Genomic DNA, 26,362 nt, shown 5'->3' on the forward strand with positions numbered 1-26,362 from the left:
ATCTTTTAAGACGCTTTCCCTTCTGCCAGGACTGCTAGGCGTCTATCCCCCTCCCACCCCACCTCTGTGCCATGATCTATTGTGGGCCATCAACTGACCCTCCATGCTCAGCCATGCGTCGCGCTCAGTCCTGTGGCTCAATAATGCTTCTGTCACATGAGGCATGGCCAGTCTCCTCTGCGGTGCTGCTGGCTGAATCACCTTCCCGGGTCTGAGGCCAGAGGATATTAAAAACCCCACTCTGTTTTCTATCCATGCAGCCTGACCCTCCTCAAACGCTCAGCGGTGCTCAGGCCTTTATGACAGCCAATGGCTTTGCACTGAGGGTGGGGAAGAAGAACCCCCCCCTCCTCTTCAGAGCAAAGACCTGTCAGGCTGTGAGCACCAATGCTGCCCACAAGAATTGGTCTGAGGCCGAAAGAGGGAGCGCCCCCCCCATGTCCCCTGGCCTCAAGGGTGGGGTGCCTGGGGTTCAGAGGCCTCACCTGCCCGGCTTGCCATGTTAGCCATTAATCACCTTTGGCTTCTCTCACCTGTCAGGCGGTTTTAGGAGTGGCTCCCTTGAAATTACTTCAAGGTAGAAAGAAAACATTACATGCCACAGTTTAAAGAATTGCTGTTTTCGCAAAGCAGCTTTAAAAAAAGACATTTTGGTTGTGAAGGATCTGAAACCAGTGTGTTGTTTGGATCTTAGCTGGGATTCCTGCATTGCAGGGGGCTGGACTAGATGACCCCTGGGGGATCCCTTCCAGCCCTCCAATTCTGTGTTTTTGAAGAGGATCTGGACTTCCCTCTCTGCCTGGGCACTGCTTGTCTTTTGGGCCTCTTTGCAGGATTGCTCCAAGGCCACTTTCGTGCCTGCCCATTTCCTTGCAAACAGGCCAGGGCTCCACTATGAACCCTGAAGTCTGTTGCTACCTTATAGGGCGATTATTTCAGCCTTGAGCCAGAGTACCTCCTTCTTCACTCTGAACTCCTACGGCAAGATCCAGGTGAGGCTGTCTTGGCTGCCATAAGCAAGTACAGCCAAACCTGGGTTGTCAAACGTAATCCGTTCTGCAAGCCCGTTCGGCTTCTGAAATGTTCGACAACCGAATCGCAGCTTCGATTGGTTGTAGAAGCTTCCTGCACTAAGTGGAAGCCATGTCAGACATTTGGCTCCCGAAAAACGTTCAAAAACTGGAGCATTTACTTCTGGGTTTTTAGCGTTTGCAAGCCAAAACAGAGGTTTGACTGTCAATGCAAAAGCTTCTTGGGCTGTTGCTTTCTCTCTCGCAATGTTCCTGCCCAGAGAGTGAATCCCACTGTGTCTCTTTCCAGCAAGTCTTTAGTCTTCAAGCACAGAACCTCTAAAACCCCAGCAGAGAGCCTGCTGGTATAACAGAACCACCAAAAGCCCAGAAGGCAAACAGCATTTATTGTGTGGCGTGAGCATCCCTGGGCAAGAGTCCGGTCACCAGGTGGAGGGCCTGGAGACCCCGAGAGGCAGGGCAGGGAGAGGGAAGAGCAGACCAGGACATCCCCCAGGAACCAGGTGCCTGAAGAAAATCCAGCCAGAACTTGATCTCTGAAAATGCACAGATGATCAGAAGCCCCAGCACCCTCTCTCCTTCCTCGCTGGGTCCCCATTTCCACAAAACCACCACTGGGTGATGGTTCAAGCCTGGAAGGGCACCCTGCCCACCACGAAACCCCAGCGCCGCCCTCCCCCTTGGGCTCTTGTCCACCCATTTTGCTCCCTTGGTGTAGAAGTGGCCATGAGGTCAGAGAGGAAGTGTCCTGGGAGACAGAGGTGGCCACCCATCGGCCCCTCCGTGATGTTCCCATCCCTGGAGTCCAATTGCACACGGATATATTTTTTGACAAACAACAGCAAAAATCTGCAGGTTTATTCCATTGCAAGCCAAAGGCCAGAAACGCAGCTTTGTGGCTGCCTCTGCGGGTCTTCTATGCTCCAAGGAGGCTAGATGGTCCAGCGGGTGGCTGTCAAGCTCAGGAAGCCCAGGATGCCAATCGTGGACCCCCAGGGAAGTGTCCTGCTCCCTGCAGAAGTGGGGGGGGGGGGAGACAAAGCCAGGCTCAGTCCAGGGATGCAATGTTGGGTGAGATTGCCCTCCCTGCAGGTGTACGTGAGGCAACCAAGCCCCAAAGGCCGCCTTGCTGTGGTTGCTTATTGCATTTGGGGGCTGGGGGTGGCAGGGGGCCTGAAGAGCTCTTCAGGGGAGACTCCCTGGGTCCTTGCCACCTTTTAAACTACAGTTCCCCCCTTTTGTATTAGTGGAGCAGGGGGTCAAAGGGAGAGGCAGGGGCTGCCCTTGAAGAGAGCGCAGGGGCCAGTGGGTGCCGAGTGCGAAATAAACATCATGCTCTTCTTTACAAACAGAAGTTACCCAGGAAGGAGGTCTCCACCCAGTAAACCGCGTTTGTAGGGTCCCTGCTCAAGCTAATGGACTGACACAAGCAAGCATTGGGGGATGGGGGGCTCTCTCAGGCACTAGATTAGAAAATGGCGCTTGGCCACACTACCCAAAATGCACTGGGGTGGTCCTCATGAGAGACATGCCCGGTGCACGGACACTTCTGCCCAGGCCAAACACATTGGGAGTGTATGTGGCCAGCTGCCCTGGCCTCTGACCATTGGACAGGCTGGCTGGGTCTGGTGGGGGTTCTAGGCCAACAACACACGCGTGCGCGCGCGCACACACACACACACAGTCGAGTTTCGCTGCATCTCAAATCAGGGGTAGCATTTAACTGGAAAGAGCCATTGACACAACCTTGGGCTTCCTTTTCTTCGGAAATTATAGCATCTGCATAATTGTGCAGGGGGTGGTGTTGGAAACAGGGAGGAAGCCTTGAGCCTCCTCTGGTTGGGGAGGAAGGGAGGCAGGGAGGTCCACAAAGCTGCAAAGAGGCTTCTGCAGGGAGCCATTCATCCCCATGGCCTCCAGAGGGCAGACGCCACCTCCCTGCGTGCGCCTTTGAGCCACTTTTGAGCTAAGGAGGAAGCAACTTGGCAAGCAGAGCAAAGACGCTGCCCTGGAGCAGAAGGACCCTTGGCTTCCTCCGTCTTGTCTCTCTCGCCCTCCCGCTCCTGCCTGTGACTGTCTTGGGAAGAAGAGGCAAGGGAGCCGTTGGACAGGGGGACAGACTCCCTCGGAAAGCGGCAGGCTCTCACTCACTGGAGGTTTTGAAGCAGAGGTCGGGTGGCCCCCGCCAGGGATTCTTCAGCTGCAATTCCTGCATTGCATTGCATGGGGCTGGATTGGATGGCCTTTGGGAGGGCCCCTTCCAGCTCTGAAGTCCTACAATTTAGTTCTGTAGGCCTGGTTGGAGGGTTGTCAGGTCCCAGCAAGCGCCACAGCCGCCTGCCCTTCTCCCTTCCCAATCCAGGGAGATGCCGTAGAACAGGGTGCCCAAACTTTGTTCAAAGAGGGCCAGATTTGATGAAGTGAACATGCGTTGTTGACCTTTTTTAAGAATTGAAGTTGAGCTTTTTTGTAGGATTTTACCCAGGAGATAAACTGCCACAGGGGCCGGATTAAACCGACCGGAGGGCCGGATTAGGCCCCTGAAACGGACTTTGGACATGCCTGCATTAGAAGAAAACCGCCCTGCTATATTTTTCATGGGTTTCCAAAGCACTTGTAGCAAGCGGACTTCCTTCACGCCCCAAATGCAAAGTAAAAGTGTCTCTTTGGTTGGGGGTGGGGAGAGATTTAGACTTCTGCTGGCGCAGGGCCACAGCGTGCGGATGCAAAGCACCCCATAGGAATGGGGCTGAAGGGATCGCCTACCTGCATTCGGCTGGCATTTGGCAGTGCCGCCTGACCAGAGCCCGTCCTCCTGGCACGTCCTGGCTGCCGATCCCTCAAGGTTGAACCCAGGACTGCAGTCGAAGCGGATGGTGGATCCTGCTAAGTAACTGGTTCCATTCTTTGTGCCGTTGGAGGGGGGAGCCAGCCAGCCACAAGAAACCACTGGGGGAGACAAAAGCGCCGTCTTTAGGGCCATGCAAGTGTGCATTTGCATGGCATGGGAAACCACGCTGGGAGGAGAATGGCCTGTGAGTGGGGGCACAGCAGAAGTGCAGAGAGCAGGGCCAGACCCAGCCTCAACTTCACAGGCTCCCCAGGAAGAGTGGCTGCCTGCCAGGGTGGGCTTGGCAGAGCATCCTCCTGCCTGGGGGTCTCTCCCTCCAGGCTCCCTGCCTGATCTGCTTCTCCACAGTGGAATGGGGGGAGGAGGGGATGCGTGAACCCTGCTAGCCCCCTCCCCAAAAAGACTGTCCATTTGCATTTCTTATCATTTCTGATGTGTAGAGATCTTTCCTATTCTAATTAGTTCAAGGGGGCATGGGAAGTTTCTCTGTGTGAAAGAAACAAGCAGAAGGTTCCTGATGTTTGGGTTATTCCTTCAGAGAAGCTGAGTGCAGCTGGATTAAACTGGTCCTGTTATCTCTTTCAGTCAAGGCCATGCTGACTATAAAAGTAAGACTAGAAGGAGACTGGGTTTCACTCTTTTCTATCTCTGAATATGAAATTCAGTTGGCTCTGGTCTATTTTTTAGGAATCCTGCAACATGTTTAAGTTTTTGCTCTGCTAACTGTACAATGGAGCTCTGCTATGGATCAATATTGAGTAGGATTTCAATTTCCTCTCTGCCTGTGAACTTGCTTGCTCCCAGCCATTCAAAGCCCCCTTCTCAAGCTCTCCCCAAGGAAGCAGCTGGATTTGCAAGATCTGAGGAATGGGGCATGAAAAGAGGGGTGGGCGGTGGCCAAGGGGAGGGGGTGAGGTGAAATAGGCCCCCTGGGGAGTCAGGGGTAGCAGAAAGAGAGAGGAATAAGAGGGGGGTAGTGGTGCTCCCTTCCCCCGTCCCGTTCAGGCACCTGGCAATTCCTTTCCCTGTGACCCTCCATCGGATCCCCCTTCCCCGGCTGAGCTTGCACTTGACTCACCCGGCTGCAGGCTCTCCTCTAGGTGCTTGTAGATCTGGTGGGACCACCTGGTGCTGTTCCCCACCGCGAGGTCTCTTGTCGTCAGAGCGTCAAACCTGCAGAAAGGGTCCGACTGGCAGAGTTGGGCCGCTTCCTGAGTGAGGGGATCGGTGGGATCTTCGGGGGCCCGGAAGACGGGCAGGAAAGAGGGGTCATGCTTTGGCCCGTAGAAGAAGGTCTGCAGCAGGAACTGGCTGTCGTAGGTGAAGAGGGAGGTTTCGTTCTTGACAGCCCCTGAAAAGACAAATGGGGAGCGCTGTCATTCCCTTGAACCAGACCAAACTCCTGTAGCTTCTAACCAGCATGTTTAAGTCTAATTAGTGCATGAAGGGGTTAATGCCATAGAGCTGTCCTTCTAGGTTTTTCCCATGTCACGTCCCCTTACCTTAGGAGGAAATAGGTAACCAAGCCTTTGTTCCATCTGTCTACTTCAGTGAATTTCAGTGTGTGAGGAGGTGTGAGTTGCTCCAGCTCAGCTGCATGGCTTTAACCAGCCTATTTTGTTCCAGACAAGAATGGAGTCTGAAACTAACGTTTTCCAATACCTGTAATTTAGGAACTTTTTTTTGCCTCTTTGTAACTAAGCTACATTTCACTGCCTGCAAGTCTTTTTCTTCTGACTGCTATATGGAAAAGCACATTTTATTTTATATTTTTAATTAAATTTCCATACCACACTTCATCTGAAGAGCATGTGAAACTGACCTTTGGAAAATTTGTAAGTAAACTATTTTTAACTTACCAGATATGTTGTCTTTTCCTATGCTAGGGGAAGAGGGAAACTTTGGAGATAAACTTTCTAAGGGGACATTTTGAAACTCACCAAAAAGGGCACATTTTAAGTCCCTCCATCGTACCAGCCAGGTGAGGGGGTGGGAGACCTACCCATTCACCTGGAGGCCACTGTCAGAGGTCCTACACTCTGGAGCAGGAGAAAACAAGCTTGCGCCATCCTCCATGTGACAATCCTCAAGATATTTGAAGATGACTATCGCATCACCTCTGGGTCTCCTCTTTTCCAGGCTAGACATACCCAGCCCCTTCAACCACATCTCATAAGACTTGGCTTCTGGACCCTTGATCATCCTAGTTGCCCTCCTCTGCACACATGCCAGCTTGTCAACATCCTTCTTAAATTGCAGTGCCCAGAATTGGACACAGTATTCCAGGTGAGGTCTGACCAAGGCAGAACAGAGTGGTACTATTACTTCGCTTGATCTGGACACTAGGCTTCTGTGGATGCAGCCTAGAATAGCATCAGCTTTTGACTCATGTGAAGCTTGTGGTCTACTAAGATCTTTTCCTAGCCAAGGGCCAGACCGGCTCCTCTCTCTCTCTGCTCCTTTCTTTGGGAGAAGCTGAGCGCTCACTTACAGTCTGCGCCAAATGCAAATAGCTCTTCTGGGCTGCATCTGTTGGCATCTAGGATGGTCCCATTGCGGAGGGTCAAGTCGTCCCGGGGGTTGCCATTCATGACCCCAAAGAGCCCCTGTGTGTGGTTCAGGAACTTTGCGGGCAGCAAAACAGTCAGGCTCAGTATCCTCCCCGCCCTCCTCACTTCGACTCCGACTCCCGAGGAGAACATGGCAGTGACATTCAGCCCAGGTGCAGTGGAGAGAAAGAGACCTGCCAGGGAAAGAGGGAAACCAGGCAAGTATTAATATTATGGGGCATCTGCACAGCACAACATGACCTGAAGGCTGGCACCATCAACCCTGCCGTGTGGGAATCCCTTGCAGACGCCCCCAGTGCCTGGAGACAGACAGACAGGTCATGTATCCACAGCAGTGACCAGAGGAGGGATGACCGAGAGAAGAAGCACCATGGTCCATCTGCAGCAGCACAACCAGGCACCTTCCTCTGCCCCAGCTGCAACAATACATGTCTCTCCCATATCAGTCTCCACAACCACAGCAGGAGCTGTAACCTTCCAACCGTTTCACTTCACCCCCAAAGGCTCACTCCTCCATTGTCTCCCGAGACAGATGCCAACCACCTATTGGGTTGCAAGGCTTCTTGGCCTTAGATTTAAATTCTGCAGAAGTTTACGTTGCGGTCACCTCAAAGCCTCAGGGAAGAATCCAATGTACGAAACTAGGAGGAACCAAGAAGGGGGCAGTGAGCTTCTCCTGGAGGCATCTGGGTGGGCTTTGTGGGAAAGAAGATGCTGGGCCAGCTCATCCGCTTGGCTTGGTTCTTTGGTTTTTGTGACTGATATAGAATCATAGAACTGTAGAGTTGGAGGGATACCAAGAGTCATCTAGTCCAACCTCCTGAAATGCAGGAATCTCAGCTAAAGAACCCCTGACAGGTGGCCATCCAACCTCTGCCTAAAACCCTCCCATGAAGGAGACTCCACAACCTCCTGAAGGAGAGGTTCCACTATCGAACAGCTCTTACTGTCAGAAAATGCTTCCTGATGTTTGGTCAGAATCTCATTTCTGGTCATTTGAAGCCATGAGTTCAAGTCCTGCCCTCCAGAGCAGGAGAAACCAAGCTTGTTCCCTCTTCCACGTGCCAGCCCTTGAGATATTTGAAGATGGCCATCTCCTCTCAGTCTCCTCTTTCCCAGGCTCAGCATACCCAGCTCCTTCAACCATTCCTCATAAGGCTTTGTTTCCATTCTTTCCTCCTTGGTTTCTTATCTTAACTCATTAGTATTATCATGAAGGCCACCAGAGCTGGGCTCCAGCAGACATCCATGGGCTAACCTGAGGCCCTCCAGACTTTGATGCACTCCAGCTCCCACCTACGGCCCTGGTAAGCAGACATGTCTTGCCCCCGCGCTTAAGCAGAAAGGAATCACTTGCAGGGCTTCTGAAATCCTCCCTGGCCAGCCCTGCTCTCCATGTCTCACCATTCAGGTCCATCCAGGCTTGTTCAGAGAAGTTGAGGGCCTTCTGGTTGAGCAGGACCTCCAGCCCGTCCGAGCGCTCCGGGATACGTATCTCAACCACATCTGAGCGATTCTCCTGCATGGCAACGGCAGAGAAGCCCGTCACCTTGGCCTCAGTTCCTGCCAGGCAATTGCAATCATCAGTGTGGTGCACCAAGTCTCAAGAGACAGAAAGTGACTTGTTTATTTCATTTTTAAATCTTATGCTCTACAATTCTGACCAAAAGGCCCCCAAATCATCTTCTATCCAAGTTAGGAAACAGGAAAAGCCAAACATAATAATAATAATAATAATAATAATAATAATAATAATAATAATAAAACAATAATAATAATAATAATAATAATAATAATAATAATAATAATAATAATAATAATTTGTTATTTGTACCCCGCCCATCTGGCTGGGTTTTCCCAGCCACTCTGGGCAGCTTCCAACAAAGATTAAAAATACATCAAATTGTCACACATTAAAAACTTCCCTGATGTCTTCTGTTAGAAACAACAGTGGAATTTAAACATCAGTGGACTTTGGAACCACAGGAGGTTTGGGAGAAAATAGCAGCTTTAACCAAATAGGCAGGGCAGGAGGGTCAAACCTGCACACAAACACACACCCCGATGTTGCTGGGCTCCAGCTCCAAACAGCCCCAGCTGGCATGGCCAATGGTGAGAGATGACGGAAGATGGGAGTTCAGCAACATCTGTAACCCCCTTGCCAAATGTAAAATGCCCAACAGAGTGGCTAGATCCCACTTGAGAAGGGGCATCATAATACTGGGGCCACCACTGAAAAGGCATCCTTCTTGGAGCTCCTCGCAGAAGCAGCAAAGGGGACCTCGAGCAACACATGCCCCAATTTATCTGAATTTACAGGGTGGGACCTATAGATGATGCTTCTTAGCATGTCCCCAGGTCATTTAGGGCTTTAGAAACCCCAAAACCAAGCCTTGAATTGAACGCAGAGTTTCAAAAATCTGGCATTTGGAATCACAATATTGCAGAGTTGGAACAGACTCAAAGGGTCTTCTATTCCAACCCCCTGAAACGCAGGAAAGGAGACAGAAGACCTCACCATTTGACAACTTGGCACGGTGGGTTCTCCCTTGGATGCTCAGGGATGTGAGGCTGGATTCCAGCACAGTATATTCTCCAAGGCCTTTGAAGGTGAAGTTAGTCCCGTCAAAAGTGACAAAGTGAGGATCTCCAAAAGCTGAGGCTGTTCAGCAAAGGCAAAGACAGAGAACACGCATTACGAGTGCCACAACGGAGACTGACCAATGTAGCATGTTGAGTTTCAGGGCTGGCATGGGGCTCTCTGGGCACCTGTACCCAAATGGGCCACCTACCCCCTTTTCTAAGTGGCTGGGGTAGTGGGGGGGGGAGAAATGAGCTGCCATTGGTTGGCCTCGGCTCCAACCCAGAACCCAAACTGCACTGGTGAAGGAGGGCCCAGACTTGCCCTGAGGAAAGTCCTCCGCCAGGGAACCATCTCTGGCCAAGCCTAGTCCTCTCCTAAGCCTTGCCCTACACAATGGCATAGCAGGGGCTGCAAGTGCCCGGGGCTGTGCAGAAGCAGGTGGGTGGATGGGAGGGAAATGAATGGAGAACGTGGGCGCATTCAACTGCATAATGGCATCTGCATCACCCAGGAGCCAGCCCATTTCACTGTCCAGTTCCCTCGCAAAAATATACAGCTCCATCTAATGAATTGGGTGCCCCCAGCTTGGCATCGATTTGCCTCTCTCTCTCTCTCTCTCTCTCTCTCTCTCTCTCTCTCTCTCTCTCTCTCCTTGTGCTATGGATACGAAGAAGGGCTGAGTGAGGTCAGGAGAACCTACCAACTCTGGGGGGACGGTACTTCCTGCAGCCACTGGAGGGACGGCGGTTGAGGTAAGTGGGGCAGTTATTGGACCACAAGCAGCAGTAGTAGAAGCTGATGACATCATAAATCCAGTGGGAAAAGCCAGGGACCCTGGGGGGCTTTTCGTAAGGGGGAGCCCCCCAGTCGTGGCCTCGGTCCGGTGTGCTTCCCCCGACGGAGTCTCCGGTGAGGACCTGGGTCCCTGCAGCATTGTAGCAGCACTGCTGCCCTGAGGAGTATCGTGGGCTGGAAGAGAAGGCGAAGGGACTCAGAGCCCTTTCCACAGAAGGTGGCCGGTCTTGGCCACTGTGAGCCCAGCCTGCAGCGCACCTGGAGAGACTTACCTGGCCTGAACCCCCCGGACACAGTGAACTGCCCCCTGGTGGTAGGTGCAGACGCTGCCCTTCTCGATGTCACACCCGTAGTCAGTCTGGAAGGGAGAGAGCAGAGAGAGGCTGGTCAACACACGGGTGCCCCCTCCCCCGCTCTTAAGCCCCACCTGCAGATTATTGTAGCACCTTTTAGCAAAAGGGCCTCAAGGTGACCTAAAACCAAGTCATGAAAGCCATAAAAGAAGACATGAGTTATCTGCCAGAATGGTCATCTTCAGAGGTGGTTCTCAAAGCAGACCTTGGTCAGACCACACCTGGAATACAGTGTCCAGTTCTGGGCGCCACAATTTAAGAAGGATATGGACAAGCTGGAACATGTGCAGAGGAGAGTGACCAAGGTGATCAAGGGTCTGGAAACTAAACCGTATGAGGAATGGTTGAAGGAGCTTATAAAATGAGACAGGAGAGATAGGATAGCCATCTTCAAAGACCTGAAGGGCTGCCACATGGAGGATGGAACAAGACTGTTTTCTCCTGTTCTGGAGGATACGACTCAAACTAATGGATTCAAGTTTCAAGAAAGGCGATTCTGGGTATCAGGAAGAACTTTCAGAAAGTAAGAGCCTCAGAAAGTTGTGGACTTTCCTTCCTTGGAGGTATTTAAGCAGAGGTTAGATGGACATCTGTCATGGATGCTTTAGTTGAGATTTCTGCATTGCAGGGGGTTGGACTAGATGACCCTCAGGGTCCCTTCCAACTCTATGAAATCATGAAATGACTGCGCAGGAAGGAGCCTTGTGTAGTGCTCAATGGGTGCTGTGTATCCCACAGGTGCCCTGGTGAGGACTGGGGGTGGCCGGGGGAGGAGGCAGAGCTTGCCTTGTGCCTGGAAATGATTAAGCAGCTGGCAAAAAGTTCTGGCAGGACACATCTGTGCCTTGTGGCTGAAGTTTCTGAGCAGTCTGCAAAGGCAGTCCCATTCAAGTGGGCAGCTCTGGGTATCCCCAGAGGGCAAGTGAGGAGGTCCAAATCCTGATTGCCAAAGCTGGGTGCTGGATGCCATGAGGTGTCCAATATTTCTTGGCACCTTTCCGGGGAGGGTGCTCCCCCATACCTGGTTCCTGGAAGGAAGGAAGAAGTCTGCAGCAGCTCCCTGGCTGGGGATGAGCCCAAAGCTCCAGGGAAGCAGGGAACCAGCTGAGCCTGTTCTCAGAAGGGCAGGCAGAGCAGCTGAGCTTTCACAACATGGGCTGGTGCCAGTTTCACAGCTGGCTGGGAATCATGAGGTTTGGGCATCACAGAGACCCACCCTCAGGGCAGAGATCCCAACTCACAGGCTGGAGGAAGAGGAGGGGGGGTGTTGAGGCAGAGGCTGCCCAGGGAAGGACCTCTAAGCAGGGAGGGGAGTCCTCTCTTGCACAAATGTCCTCTTGCATCATGTGTGGAGAGACAGCAGACGAACCCTGCGGTTGGGTGCGGCCAAGAAGGTTCTGGAGGCTTTTGCTGGGAAATTCCTTGACAGCTCAGGAAGCTGCCTGCCAAGGCCCAGGTCACCAGGCCACCTGAGCCTCACTCCCAGAACACCCAGTTCCTCTGCACAAAGGTTGTGTGTGGGTGTGTTTGTGGGTCTTTATGGTCTGTTTCTGTTCTGGATTCCCCTGGCCCAGATCTGTGGTCACTTTTTTGCCGTCTGGATTAACCACAGCAAGTGAGAGAGTCATAAGAACCTCAGAAGAACATCTGCTGGATGAGGCCAGTCGCCCATCTGCTCCAGCAACCTGTCCTCACAGTGTCCACCCAGACGCCCATTATGGGAAACCCACAAGCAGGATGCGTGCACAAGAGCAGCTCTCCACACCCCTGTCTGTGGGTTTCCAGCCCCGTGGATTCAGAAGCATCGCTGCTTCCAGCTGTTGAGGCAGGACACATCCAAGCTCTGCTTTTAAAATTCCAAGGAAGGAGAGTCCAGCGCCAGGGGCTGACCTTGGGGTCTGTCATGGACAACCTGGATGCAGAGGAGTTTGGGAGGCGCCAGCTGGGGAGCCCCAGGGGAAGAAATCTCAGAGCCAGGGGACTGGGGTGGCCAGAGGGAGAAGACTGGGAAGAGGAGAAGCTGGAAGCTGAAGAGGCAACAGGCTTTACTGAGCAGGGAGAGGCTGTGGCAGAGAGCGGGGGGGGTGGGGGGGGGTCAAGAGGCAGACTCCAGAACATGGGTAGGCAAACTAAGGCCCGGGGGCCAGATCCAACCCAATTGCCTTCTCAATCTGGCCCACGGACAGTCCAGGAATCGGTGTTTTTACAGGAGTAGAATGTGTGCTTTTATTTAAAATGCTTCTCTGGGTTATTTGTGGGGCATAGGAATTCGTTCACCCCCCCCCCATATAGTCCAGCCCCCCACAAGGTCTGAGGGACAGTGGACCGGCCCCCTGCTGAAAAAGTTTGCTGACCCCTGCTCTAGTGGGTGGAATCTAGGATCAAAGAACTAAGGCAGGCATAGGCAAACTTGGCCCACCAGATGTTTTGAGACTACAGTTCCCATCATCCCTGACCACTGGTCCTGTTAGCTAGGGATGGTGGGAGTTGTAGTCCCAAAACATCTGGAGGGACGAGTTTGCCTCTGCCTGGACAAGAGGAAGGAGTCTTAGGCTGCTGGGGAAGGAACCAGGGAGGAGTCTTAGAGAGTGGTGGGAAGGCGGGGACCTTCAGTCCTTGCAACTGCTTCATTGGGGCAAGACCTGCTGGGAAGAATTGCTGTGACCACTAGGCCTGCGCTGTTTTCTTTGCCTCACCCTGCCACCCCAGCACCACAGGCAAGACACAAAGGACCTACGTGGAATCGCCCCACGTCCGCCCGGGCCTGTGCCAAAGTGCAGGGGCAGTCTGGGATCTCGTCTAGGAAATTGGGCAGGCCTGTCTCCAGGGCGTCCCACTGGCGGCACTTGGCTGTGGCCCATGCGGCCGGGTCCTTGCGGAAGTCGTCTCCCAGGTGCCAGGCCAAGGCATGCTCTGTGCTCCAAATGGCCGCCACGTTGCTGGAGGAGGGGAGCAGAAGAGAAAGAGTGTGGGGTGTCATCTGCTGGAGCAGTCAAGTACAACATTACCTGTTTGCCTAGAGTGGACATGCAGGGGAATGTAGGTCCAGCCAGTTTCAGCTCCCTGTTACACCTGGCTTGGGCATCCTTCCTTTGCATGTGACCAGGAGGTGGGGGTGACCTTTCCAGACCTGGTAAAAGGCCAAGTCACACAGCCACCTTCCTCTCTTCAATCTTCTTTTTTGTCCTGTCAACTTCCTGATTCACCTGGACTGGACTGCTGGCTGCCAGTCAGCAGTCTCCCAGGTTATAATAATAATAATATTATTATAATTTATTTTTTATACCCTGCCCATCTAGCTGGGTTTCCCCAGCCACTCTGCGCGACTTCCAACAGGATATTAAAAACACAGTAAAAGATCAGGCAGGAAAAACTTCCCTAAACAGGGCTGCCCGTATGGGGTAAACTTGTTTGTACATGTTTGTAACTTTAAGCCTTAAGCCTGCCTTCATGGATCACACTGTGCTCAGCCTGATCATGAGTAACTATTTTTTGTTACTTATGAATAAGACTGTGGTGTCCTTATTCTTTTAGGAGGGCTCAGCCAGGGTCTTACCAGGAGTAATAGAACTTAAGAGATTCTAAGGAGTCTGCAGCCAGCTTCCTGCTGTGTGATAGGGGAATGCACTCTGCTATATGAAGAAACTTGCTAGCGCGAGTTAGGAAGGATAATATTAATCAATATTTCCTCTCCTGTTACCCACAACATTCCAGGTTCAGTCTTGGCCGACTCTGGCGTTGCAGCGCTCATCTCACTCTACTGGCCAAGGGAGCCGGCATTTGTCTGCAGACAGTTTTTCTGGGTCATGTGGCCAGCATGACTAAGCCGCTTCTGGCGAACCAGAGCAGCGCACGGAAACACTGTTTACCTTCCCACTGGAGTGGTACCTATTTATCTACTTGCACTTTGACGTGCTTTTGAACTGCTAGGTTGGCAGGAGCAGGGACTGAGCAACGGGACCTCACCCCGTTGCAGGGATTTGAACCGCCGACCTTCTGATCAGCAAGTCCTAGGCTCTGTGGTTTAACCCACAGTGCCACCTGCGTCCCTCAGGGAAGTTACCTAGCTTTAAAAATCATATAAAATCAACTCCTTTGCCAGTTTCCTTCATTCCACCCGCCAATTTGCTTCATTGGCCAAGGACTTGGAAGCCACTCGGTCCCCGCCATAATCCCTCAGGTGGGAGGTCATGTACTCACAGGAAGGTACTCATAGGTGTCAATCGCTGGGCAAAGGCACTCCTCCGGACTTGCCCAGGTGGCAGACTAGGCAAACCCAAGTTCTCTTGTCCCTTTGTAGTAGGTGCTTAGAATGTCCTTCCCAATACATATCCTGTATCCCCAACAAATTCCTCCTATGTATAACCCTCCCCTTTTCTGATGTAGCAATGATGTAGTGATGATGCTTAATGAACTGTATTCTGGGATATGGTGGGAAAGTTTTAAAAGTCCTTGTCACCCCATCCTCGGGGTTCAAATTTGCTCTTTGAACCTGTTGCGCAGCAAACTTTGGTCTACAGCTATTTGCTCCAGTTGGTGGCTGGACTCCTTCCTTTATTCCGCAGGGACCCGCAGGCTCTGCCCTATGAGCTGGGGGACTGAGCAGTCTTGCACCTAGATTTTTCCGTAACACCACGAAACCACACGTCACAAAAGCACAGTTGCTTCCTAGCCCAACCTGAGGCATGTGCTGGCAGCCCCCCGAGCTCTCTCCCAACTCGGAGACTGGGGTGCCTAGGAAAACAAGACCCTGTCCATCATGTGAGCCCCAGGAGGTTGGTGTCCTGCTGGGGGGAGGACACACACCCCCTCCCAAGGGTCAGTGACTCACCTCTGACCATCGGAAGAAGCAGCGGAGGAAATCCTCAGAGCCCCCACTTCCCAGGCAGAGTACTGAGCTGAGGGCACCGGCAGGAAAGTAAAGGCTCCCGTGTTGGTCAGGTTTCTCTTCAGGGTGTAAAGATATTTCCATTCTGCCACCCAGGAGCTGGAATAAGGCTCGCCTGGCCAGGGGAGGGAGGAAGAGTTGACATTAGGATGAGCTTTCTGAAGGTAAGAGCTGTTCAACTGCAGGGCGGACTCCCTCAGAAGGCGGTGGGCTCTCCTTCCTTAGAAACATAGGGTTGGAAGGTACGCCAAAGGTCATCTAGTCCAACCCCCTGCAATCCCGGAGTCTCAACTCAAGCACCCATGACAGATGGCCCTTGGAGGTTTGTAGACAGAGGTTGGCTGGCCACCCGTCATAGTTGCAGTTCCTGCATTTCAAGGGGTTAGACTAGATGGCCCTTGGAGTCCCTTCCAATGCTACGATTCTCGGATTCAATTCTTCTTCTTATTTATTTTATGTACCGCCCTTTATTGAAATATCCCAGGGTGGTATACAATGTTAAGAAAATATTTTACAGAGCATAATAATAAAAGCATAATAATAGACAGCATACTAGTAAAATAATAACAGTCTCCTCCACCCCCACATATTTAAGAAGCTATAGATTATTTAATGTCTGAAGGCACCATAATAATAATAATAATAATAATAATAATAATAATAATAATAATAATACCCCTGAATGGGGTCACTGTGCCCCTGAAGGACCAGGTGTGCAGCCTGGGAGTCATTTTGGACTCACAGCTGTCCATGGAGGCACAGGTCAAATCTGTATCCAGGGCAGCTGTTTACCAGCTCCATCTGGTACGCAGGCTGAGACCCTCCCTGCCCGCAGACTGTCTGGCCAGAGTGGTGCATGCTCTAGTTATCTCCCGCTTGGACTACTGCAATGCGCTCTACGTGGGGCTACCTTTGAAGGTGACCCGGAAACTACAGCTAATCCAGAATGCGGCAGCTAGACTGGTGACTGGGAGCGGCCACCGAGACCATATAACACCGGTCTTGAAAGACCTACATTGGCTTCCAGTACGTTTCCGAGCACAATTCAAAGTGTTGGTGCTGACCTTTAAAGCCCTAAACGGCCTCGGTGCAGTATATCTGAAGGAGCGTCTCCACCCCCATCGTTCTGCCCGGACACTGAGGTCCAGCTCCAAGAACCTTCTGGCGGTTCCCTCACTGCGAGAGGCCAAGTTACAGGGAACCAGGCAGAGGGCCTTCTCGGTAGTGGTGCCCGCCCTGTGGAACGCCCTCCCATCAGATGTCAAAGCAATAAAAAACTACCTGACATTCAGAAGACACCTGAAGGCAGCCCTGTTCAGGGACGTTTTTAATATGTGACATTTTAGTGTATTTTTCATCTTTGTTGGAAGCCGCCCAGAGTGGCTGGGGAAACCCAGCCAGATGGGCGGGGTACAAATAAATAATAATAATAATAATAATAATAATAATAATAATTTATTTATACCCCGCCCTCCCTGGCCAGAGCTGGGCTCAGGGTGGCTAACACCAATAAAATCACAATACAAAACATAAGGGGGAGGAACCAATTTAAAATGCAGGTTAAAATACAATTTAAAATGCAGCCTCATTTTAAAAGTAGCCAATAAATCAAGACCAGAAAGGGAGGGAAACATAAGGGTCAGACTGATTCCAAACCAAAGGCCAGGCAGAACAGCTCCGTCCTGCAGGCCTTGGGGAAATATGTCAAGTCCCGCAGGGCCCTAGTCTCTTGGGACAGAGCCAAGTTGGGGCCAGTACTGAAAAGGCCCAGGGCCTAGTTGAGACCAATCTAACTACCTTGCGACCTGGGACCTCCAATGTGTTGTCATTTGTGGACCTTAAGGTCCTCCGTGGGGCAGACCAGGAGAGGCAGTCCCGTAGGTACGTGAGTCCTAGGCTGCATGAGTAAAGTCCTAGCCCTAGGCATGAGTTAAGAGGAATGTTTTTGCCTGGCTTTTCAAGACATGTCATGATGGCATCAGGCGAGCCTCTCTGGGGAGAGCATTCCACATTCAGGGAGCCACCACAGAGAAGGTCTGTTCTTGTGTTGCCGTCCTCTGGACCTCTCAGGGAGCGGGGACATAGAGAAGGATCTCAGGTGATGAGCGCAAGGTCTAGGTTGCTTCATATGGTCAGGTGCAGTCCTTAAGGTATTGAGGTCCTGAGCTGTGTATGACTTAAGACATCCCACCATGCGCCACTGAAGGTTTTACTGATATTATCATTATGCTGTGTTAAACATTGTCTTGTCAGTTCTGAATGAATGAATGAATGAAATCAGGCCTATCTCCCCCCTGAAATTTCAGATCAGACAAAGGACCAGCTTCGCCTGCTCCCAGCACTTCTCAAGAAGTGGCCAAAAACAGCTGCCCCACAGAAGCCCAGAAGCTGGAAATACAGCTGTCTCCTGCAAGAAAGAGGCCTCACAAATGAGCCTGGACAATGTTTTATTCCAAAAAGGGTCAGTTTTTATGGATCCAGATGCTTCATGCTGCACAAGCTTAATATCTGCAATTCCCCAACTCATCACAAGACCCGCGTGGACACAGGGAGAGGCTTACCTGTTTCGTTATAGCCCCAGACTTCGACATTGACGTGGCTGGCTTGAAGCGTCCGATGGTTCCAGGTGACCGTCAGGTTCCCCCCGGTGCCAGGAGTGCCATAGTACTGCCACTTGGTTTCATTCACAAGTGTGCTTTTTTCCCAAGGAGACACTTTGCCGTGATGAACTGCGTGACGGAGCAAAAAGTGGCAATGGTGAGTCACTAGTTTTGCACAGCCCTTGAGCAAGGGAGCTTTTGTTTCTTACTGGCTGAATGATGCTGATGTTGTGGGTTGGGGGGTGTCAGTTGGGATGATGCCCTGAGTCCTTCCCCATTCTTGGGGTCCTGTACTCAGCGATGGTTAAAAATAGAGGGTTCTAAACCATTCAGACTAGGTTCTCTGCAAAACAAGGGCCTTTGCAAGCCATGGAAATGTCCTTCTCAGCATCTCTGAAGAATGAGTCAGGTTGCAGGAGCAACAACTAAGGGATAGGCTAAAGTGAGGAAGGCCCTGATTTGCCCACCATTCCTCCAGGCCAGTGTACCAGGGATCTCCTGCCAAGCCTCTTCCTATGCCAAGACCTACATTGGCTCCCAGTATGTTTCTGAGCACAATTCAAACTGTTGGTGCTGACCTTGAAAGCCCTAAATGGCCTCAACCCTGTATACCTGAAGGAGCATCTCCACTCCCATCATTCTGCCCAGAGACTGAGGTCCAGCGCTGAGGGGCTTCTGGCAGTTCCCTCACTACCAGAAGCCAAGTTACAGGGAACCAGGCAGAGGGCTTTTTCGGTGGTGGCGCCCGCCCTGTGGAATGCCCTGCCACCAGATGTCAAGGAGAACAACAACTCCCAGACTTTTAGAAGACATCTGAAGGCAGCCCTGTTTAGGGAAGCTTTTAATGTTTAACAGACTACTGTATTTTAATACTTTGTTGGAAGCCGCCCAGAGTGGCTGGGGAAACCCAGCCAGATGGGCAGGGTATAAATAATAAATTAGTAGTAGTAGTAGTAGTGGGTACTTAAGGGGTCGGGGACGTGGGTGGCGCTGTGGGTTAAACTACAGAGCCTAGGACTTGCCGATCAGAAGGTCAACAGTTCGAATTCCTGCGATGGGGTGAGCTCCCGTTGCTCAGTCCCTGCTCCTGCCCACCTAGCAGTTTGAAAGCACATCAAAGTGTAAGTAGCTAAATAGGTACCGCTCCGGCGGGAAGGTAAACCGTGTTTCCGTGTGCTGCTCTGGTTTGCCAGAAGCGGCTTAGACATGCTGGCCACATGATCAGGAAGCTGTACGCCGGATCCCTTGGCCAGTAAAGCGAGATGAGCGCCACAACCCCAGAGTCGGCCATGACTGGACCTAATGGTCAGGGGTCCCTTTACCTTTACCTATACTTAAGGGGTCTACCTGAGGAACAGAAGAAAAAGCCAGGACTCCCTCTCACCATGAGAGGAGAGTGAGGCTTTAGAAAGTTGAGCTGTTTCTTGCAGCTTGTTCCGCTCCCAAAATCAGGGGATCCAGGGCTTTTTTCCTAGCTGGAATTCATCGGAACTCAGCTCCAACGCCTCTCAGGTGGGTGCCATTACCATGGTAAGAGAAGAAAGGAGGTCTTCATGGTGAGTTCTGGCACCTCTTTTCCTAACAAAACAGCACCAGGGATCCAAGACTGGCTCTTCTAGGGAGGGGACCAATCTTGCTGATTCTTTGTGAGTGAATTTGAACAAGGTTTGCCAACAGACTGGGATTAGTTCAGTTGCAGATTCGCAGGGATTGCATTTCTTCTGCATTCTGCTCTTACCTTCTACCTGCTCCCCCCGCCCGACTTTTTATTCTTAATAAGGTTCCTTAAGATGACTTCCAAAGTGTTTGCCAAACTCAGATGTCCTCCCCCCAATAAACACGTGACACTCCGGCTACTGGGAGAAGGGGCGGACCTTGGTAATATGGCTCTCTGTGCTTGTCCAGGTTTGGCACGCACTAAGTAGGGTTTGAGAAGGAAGGATGAGGACTCTGGGACCTTGTGGGAGCCCTTGTGCCTCCTTCCCAAAGCCCAGCACCTACTAGTCTTTGGGAAGAAGGCAGGAAGGCGCCCCCTTGGCCCCTGCACCCTGTGTGGGCGAACCGGCCATGCTGCCCTAAATCCAGCTCTGCTACAAGTTAAAGATTGAAGTTGTAATCTATCTAGCACACACTGGGAGAGACTCAGAGTGTGGGCTGCTATACTCCAAGCAAACCTCCAAGGTGCAGGCTTGAGTTGAGAAGAGCTGAGGCCCTGGCTTGGAACCTTTGAAAAGTAATTAGTGCACCCCAGATTCCCTCCCATCTGGGGTGCAGGTGTAAGGGTGGCAGCAGCACTGCAGGGCTGTTGTGTCACAGTTGGCAATGGAGGGGGTGGGAGAGACTGTCTTGGGCACCTCTCTTTTGCCACAGGCCTTTCCTCCACTCCCACCCCCCCTCTCCTACATGCAAGGGAGAAGAACAAAAGTCAGTGTGTTGTGTGTGAGCTGAGCTGGAAGAAGCCTGGAAGCTGGAAACCCAGAGACGTGCTTGCTCTGTGCTGGGTCCAAAGCTGCCATTAATGGAGAAGCAAGGTCTGCTGATGCTGCGAGATGCTTCATCTGGTGCTCAGCTTGTATACGTATGTGTAAATAAATAATATATCCTAAGGACACCACAATCTCTACTGAACCTCTTTCCAAGGAAGCCAAACTCTCAGTAAAGCTCAGAATCCTAGGAATGTCTTAACACTCAAACACAGTGGTGGCCTGTAACACTATTTATGGCATGCAAGGAAGCATCCCTGAAATTCTTCTTTAAGAGCAGGCCATGAAAGCAAAGAGGGACATAGCAAGCCCCAGACCTCCTCAGGCAGCCTAGTCCCTCCCAGAGCTGCGTATGACTTATTCTGAACAGCAGCTCTGCAAGGCAGGAAGGAGCAGAGGCAGCAAGGCCCAACATTATCTTCGCCACCCACATTACACCGTGACACAGTTTCAGCCACAGCAGAATCCCTTCCCAAGTGCGGGAAATGAGGGCAGTTGCTTTGGGAACACCCAGCCCTCTCCCTCAAGGAAACAGGCAAAGGCAAGCAGAGGACAAGGTACGTGGAGACACAGCTTGGGCTCTGTGGAGATCACGGAACCTGCAAACTGGAAAACAAGTCACCTGACACCCAGGTTGCCATCCAGGGAAATGTCCGTCCGCCATCGCTGGAAATCTCCAGCTTCAGGATCCCGATCTGGTAGAGCAAGGGGGAGATGCAGTGGACTCGGCCATCTCCAGCCACGTAGCCACGGGTCTCGACTGACCCTGCAAACCTGTCAACGCCAAAGAGAAACCACAGGGTGACCCAAAGGAGGAAGGGGCAAAGTCGGAGCAGGGGTCGGCTTGGAGGCCCTGGGTTCATATCCCACCACCTCAGCCGCTTAATTCCTTGGTGGCCCTGCAGGCCAGGTGGACGGTCAGTGGGCCACTCTCCCAGCTCTCCCTCCGTCTTTTCCTTCCGGCATTTTACAGCATGATTGGCTCCTGCCAAGGCCAGCTGGAAGGAATCGTTTTATAAAAGCAAAAGGGATTAAAACTGCAAGCAATTGGACATGTTCACAGTGCAGTATGACAGGCAGGAACAAGAATCGGCACTTGGTGAGATTCGCCAAAGACTTCTAACTGATTGAAAGCTGACATTCAGTGCTGCGGTGTCAGGTTACAGCTGCAGTCTGGCAGTCCTTGGTTTCCAGAAGAGATGGCTAGTAGGAAAGACTCTTTGGGGAAAGAGATCCCAGTGGAGGAGGAGGAGTAGCAGCTGCCTCTTTAGGACAGACAGATGACCTCGGGTGTCCCCAGCTGCATTGAAGGAAGTAGTTACAAGACCATTCCTAAAGGAAACTCCTGCCCATGAACCCAAGGGAGTGCAATGGCTGTTGACTGGAGGAAGGGGTTTGTGTGGAGAGTTACTAGACCACTTCAGGGTCTCCTGAATGAGACTCATTATCAAGATCCATTTCAACCTGATTCGGGATCTAGTTTTAACACTGGTTGTTCCATCTCTATCTGAAGGACCAATACCAGAAGTCAGGTGGTGCTGGGGAAATCACTGGTTGACCCCACAATCATTTATGCTCTGGGGTTTTACAGGGTTTCATCCTCTCTTGCATTTGTCCCTGTTGCCATTCATGTTGTTAGTTTTGGCCCAGTTCTCCAATTTCTCAAGCGTGGGAGGATCTGCAGCCAGATCACAAATGCATGAGTCAGAAATGTATCTTTTAAACTTGGGGCAGGAGGAGGAACAATAGAAAGCACACTTTTATTTTTATCTCTTGTCCAGAAAGTGCACTGCATTTTGAACCAGACTATGGACTTTTGTAAATTTTGAGGATTCTTGTCTGCCTAATTTTCATCTGCTGAATCCTGCCAAGTCTTCTGATGTGGGGAAACTTTTATATTTTTCTTGTTTACTTAAACAGCCTAAGAGCAATTTCTTTGTTAAGAGGGAAACACAGAAGGGGGGGAATAAATCGAGCTCTGCCCAAGCACCCTTGGATATCATAATTATGCCGCATTGTGCAACATTGTCTCTAGAAGCTTCTAGAGATAAGCTGCACACGGATGGCAAATTAGCTCTGCTGAAATAAGTATTTGCATTCTTACACAAGTAAGAAGAGGAAGAATAATAAATAAAATATCCTCTCCTACTCATCTAAACCCATTCAACATTATTGTCATATTGAATTCTGGTTCTGTCTTCTGCATCATTAGCTACCCCTCCCAGTTTGGTGTCATCTGCAAATTGGATGAGCATCCCCTCAATTCCTTCATCCCAGTCATTTATAAAGATGATGAACAACAACGGGCCCAGGACAGAACCCTGCGGCACCCCCTTGTCACTTTTTCCCAGGGTGATGAGGAACCATTAATGAGTGCTCTCTGGGTTTGGTCAGTCAGCCAGATACAGATCCACCTAAGTGTTACCATGTTCAGCCCACATTATATTCTCTGCAGGAATATCATGGGGGACTTTGTCAAAAGCCTTACCAAAATCAGAACAAAGAGTCTGTTGTTTCAGGTAGGGGGAAATGAAAGATGCTCCAGCGATGGGACCTGGGATCTCCCAGCCCTGGGAAGCTATTTGGGCCCTGCCCTATTTCAAAGAGGAGCACACACGGATCTCCATGGCAACACTAGGAGATGTGCGCTCTTCCCTCCCTCTTGTTGGTTTTCATCACGCCGTTCCCCTTTCTCACTGCTGCAAACCTGGGAGGAGCAGGTCTGCCTGGAAAGCAGAATCCCTGGCTGTGAGCACCTGACCATTTGCTCTGCATCCAACGTTGCTGGTTTTTGGGAATCGGGTATACAGTGGATTAGCCACAACCCGCCTCTATCCTGTAGTTCAGGCATAGGCAAACTCGGCCCTCCAGATGTTTTGAGACTACAATTCCCACCATCCCTGACCACTGGTCCTGTTAGCTAGGGATGATGGTAGTTGTAGTCCCAAAACAACTGGAGGGCCGAGTTTGCCTATGGCTGAGTAGTTTCTTGAGAAATACTGCTCTGTACTTAACTTCATAGTTAAGCTGAAGTGCAGGACAGGCCCACCCATGAGGCAAGGTGGGGCAGTTGCCTCAGGGAGCAGGTCTGGGTTTGGGGAGCTGTTCACCTCCTCCATGCCCCTCTGCCATGCCTCCCACCCCACACGGCCTGCTCCCTTCCGGCCTCCTTTTCTCTCTGCTTTCCTCCAGGCAGTGGTGTGTGTGTGAGTGTGGCAATGTGGGGGTTTTTTTTGTCTTTTTGCTGAGGTGTGTACACTTGTGGCAGCCACTTCACATGGGCACGTGATGGCTTCGCAAATAAGAATTTTGGGGAAGGGGGATTGCAGAGCTAGGGAAACCCAACAGCTCATGCAAATCCAGAAAAGACCCTCCCCCAACAGCATGAAAATATGACCTGAAATGCAGTGGGGGGGACCCACTAATGTGTGCATTAATGCACACATGCATCCCAGGCCAAGAACAAGCCCAAGTGCCTGTGCCGTGAGCTACCAATCCTTCTGGAAATCTCAGCTCACCTGCAAATCACGGTGGAAGAGCCACTGAAGGTCACGTTGAGGAGGCTAAAGTCTTTCCCCCCAAGGAGGGTTCCTGAGTAGGGAGAGGCGTTCAGGCAGAATTCCCAGTAGTCAGGGCAGCAGATTCCCAGGGACTCGCAGGTTGCGTGGCAGGAGCAGCTGCTTCGAGGTGTCCCACAGTGACCAGAGCAGGAGTCTTGGGCTACTGGTTGGAAAACCGGAAGGAAGTTGAGTAAGGTCTCCGCAAGGGTTGCCTCCTTTGTGCACCAGAGCAAAGGGACTTCCCTGGGGGGGGGGGCTGGGGAAGCTGTCCTCCTTCCTCTAGCTCTCACTCGGAGACCTGCGTTTCTTTCAATGGGTGGTCAGCTGAATGCTCTGAACTAGGGCTGGCCAGTGTATCAATATATCATCCAGAACCGGTTTGATACTGGTTTCGTGTTTTTGACCTGGAATCGTGATGTGTGCGAGAGTGTTTGTGTCCTATGCAAAAAAAATCACAGTATGGGGAAAACTGTGAAGCCAGCCAAGGATTCTGCATAGCTCCCCCCTTATTTCAGACTTTGCGATATATCAATATATTGCAAGGTTTAGCTGGTGATATATTGCGATGTTGAAAACCAGATATCGCCCAGCCCTACTTTGGAGGAGGGAGTGTTTCCTCTTGGCCTGGGAGAAGCTGGGGCGGGGGTGTGAGGGGTGTTTGCTTGGCTCCCTCCTCCCAGCCTGAAAATCTCCCGGAGAGGTTGGCCTTTGCTCTTCCAGGACACCTGTGCTCTCTGAGCACCTGCTACCTTTTGACTGAGGTGAGGCACCAGCCGCCTTCCGCCTTTCTTGAACACGCACACATGCACCAGGCCCCTGAGCTGTGGACGGAGTTGTGCAATGCGCATTGACCCGCCTGAGAGCCCAGGCTGGGCTGATGAGGGCAAAGTCCCCCCTCCCCCCCACTTGGTGAGGGATCCAAAGATTACATGCAAACCTTTGGTCTCTTATCCAAGGCGTTTGCATGGGACGTTCTCCTGGATACCCTTCTTGGGCCTTGTCCCACTGCTCTCAGAGAATAATACAGTTGTAGATCCGAAGGGACCCAAAGTGTCATCTAGTCCAAACCCCAGGAATGCAGGAAGGAATCACAGCTGGTGTGGGTTTGGGGGGGTGCCCCTATCATGACTCCTCTCACAAATGGCTTCTCCTCTCCCCCCCCCCCCGGCTGTCTCAGCAAGAACCCCATTTAGGCTCATTCAACCAGTGTGGGGCCAGGTTGTGCTTCCCTTTCGCCACTTGGCCGGCTGGGAAGATGTTTCTGACCAGAGACAGTTTTAACCCTTTCCTCTCTGCCAGAGACGTGGGTGGCACTGTGGGTTAAACCACAGAGCCTAGGACTTGCCGATCAGAAGGTTGGCGGTTCGAATCCCCGTGACGGGGTGAGCTCCCATTGCTCGATCCCAGTTCCTGCCCACCTAGCAGTCCGAAAGCACGCCAGTGCAAGTAGATAAATAGGTACCGCTCCGGCGGGAAGATAAATGGCGTTTCCGTGCGCTGCTCTGGTTCGCCAGAAGTGGCTTAGTCATGCTGGCCACATGACCCGGAAGCTGTATGGCGGCTCCCTTTGGCCAAAAAAGCGAGATGAGCGCCGCAACCCCAGAGTTGGTCACGACTGGACCTAATGGTCAGGGGTCCCTTTACCTTTACCTCTGCCAGAGCTGGAGTACTTTGCATAGCTGGGCACTTACTGGCTGACTGTTTCAGCCTCCCACCCTGCCCACTGTAGCAGCCCTTTCCTCCCAGGGCTGCCTCTTGCTTTTGCAACACATCTCCCCACCACGACCACCCGAGTCCATGGGGACCCGCCCCCTTCCCAGGCTGCTGCTGCTACCCAACCGCCCCTCTGAATCTGGCCATGCCAACGCTCCGTGGCTGCCACCCTCCCGTTCTGGTTGCCTGGGGCTGCCCCTGAGCTGATGGCGAAGAGCCCAAGAGCCCCATTCCATCCCTGCTCTGGGTTAGTCCCAGGAACAGAGGAAAAGACAAGGAAGCGAAACAGAAGGAAGCCTCCGGCTGCCGAAAGGGAACAGCGAGAACAAGCTCGACTCCTCTGCCCGTGGTTTGGATGTCAGTAGCATCAGGATCTGGCTGCGCACTCAGTCCGCCCACCCAGCCTGCGGTTTTATAACCTGGTCCACCTGCTGGAACTATCCTGTTTCGGATTAGACGCGAGACAGAGCCGACCTGCCCTTGAACTTACCTGATCCCAGGAAAACAAGGCTGCAGAAGACGACGAGGGCGAAGGAGGCTCTCCTGCAAATCGGAATCATACTTTGCTTGGGGCGTTTTATCTCCCCCTCACGCCGCCCTCCCGGGTGGGGAGGCTCCTTGCAGATCTTTCCCTCGGGAGGGAGAAGAGATCCGAGCAGCTCAAAGTTTCTTGAGGAAATGTTTACAGGAGGGAAGACGCCGCAGCGGGTCACATTCCTTCGCGCTGCCAGGCACGCCTCCCTCTTGCCCAGATGTCAGCAGCAGCAGCAGCAGCAGCAGCAGCAGCAAAAGCAGACCTGCCCGGTGCAGAGGCAACTGCGAAGGAGCATGGCCTGCTCCGCGCTTGCTCCCCTTCCCGCAGGCCGGCCGAGAGGGATCTCCTACTTTCGCTGCTCTGCCCTGGCATTTTGGAGGCAGGGTGTCCCCGAAAGAC

General features: G+C 52.0%; 1 protein-coding gene across 2 annotated transcripts; it reads right to left on the reverse strand.

Annotated features, from left to right (window-relative positions):
* Positions 1-1,397: 1,397 nt before the first annotated feature.
* SUSD2 (sushi domain containing 2) lies at positions 1,398-26,146 on the reverse strand. Of its 2 annotated transcripts, none has more exons than XM_083466809.1 (14): positions 25,919-26,146; positions 23,674-23,875; positions 20,778-20,929; positions 17,634-17,801; positions 15,016-15,187; positions 12,922-13,123; positions 10,104-10,189; positions 9,737-10,005; positions 8,971-9,114; positions 7,857-8,015; positions 6,374-6,625; positions 4,961-5,233; positions 3,798-3,980; positions 1,398-2,043 (listed from the first exon to the last, which is right to left on the reverse strand). In XM_083466809.1, the coding sequence occupies exons 1-14, from the start codon at positions 25,986-25,988 to the stop codon at positions 1,964-1,966; spliced, it is 2,412 nt and encodes an 803-aa protein (XP_083322935.1). In that variant the 5' UTR covers positions 25,989-26,146; the 3' UTR covers positions 1,398-1,963. The 2 variants fall into 2 exon arrangements, with proteins under 2 accessions (XP_083322935.1, XP_083322934.1); XM_083466808.1 differs by having other exon boundaries at positions 23,674-23,878; positions 25,919-26,145.
* Between the last annotated feature and the right edge of the window lie 216 nt (positions 26,147-26,362).

This window comes from Podarcis liolepis (assembly GCF_965112155.1).
Source record: "Podarcis liolepis genome assembly, chromosome: 12".
Lineage (NCBI taxonomy): Eukaryota > Metazoa > Chordata > Lepidosauria > Squamata > Lacertidae > Podarcis > Podarcis liolepis.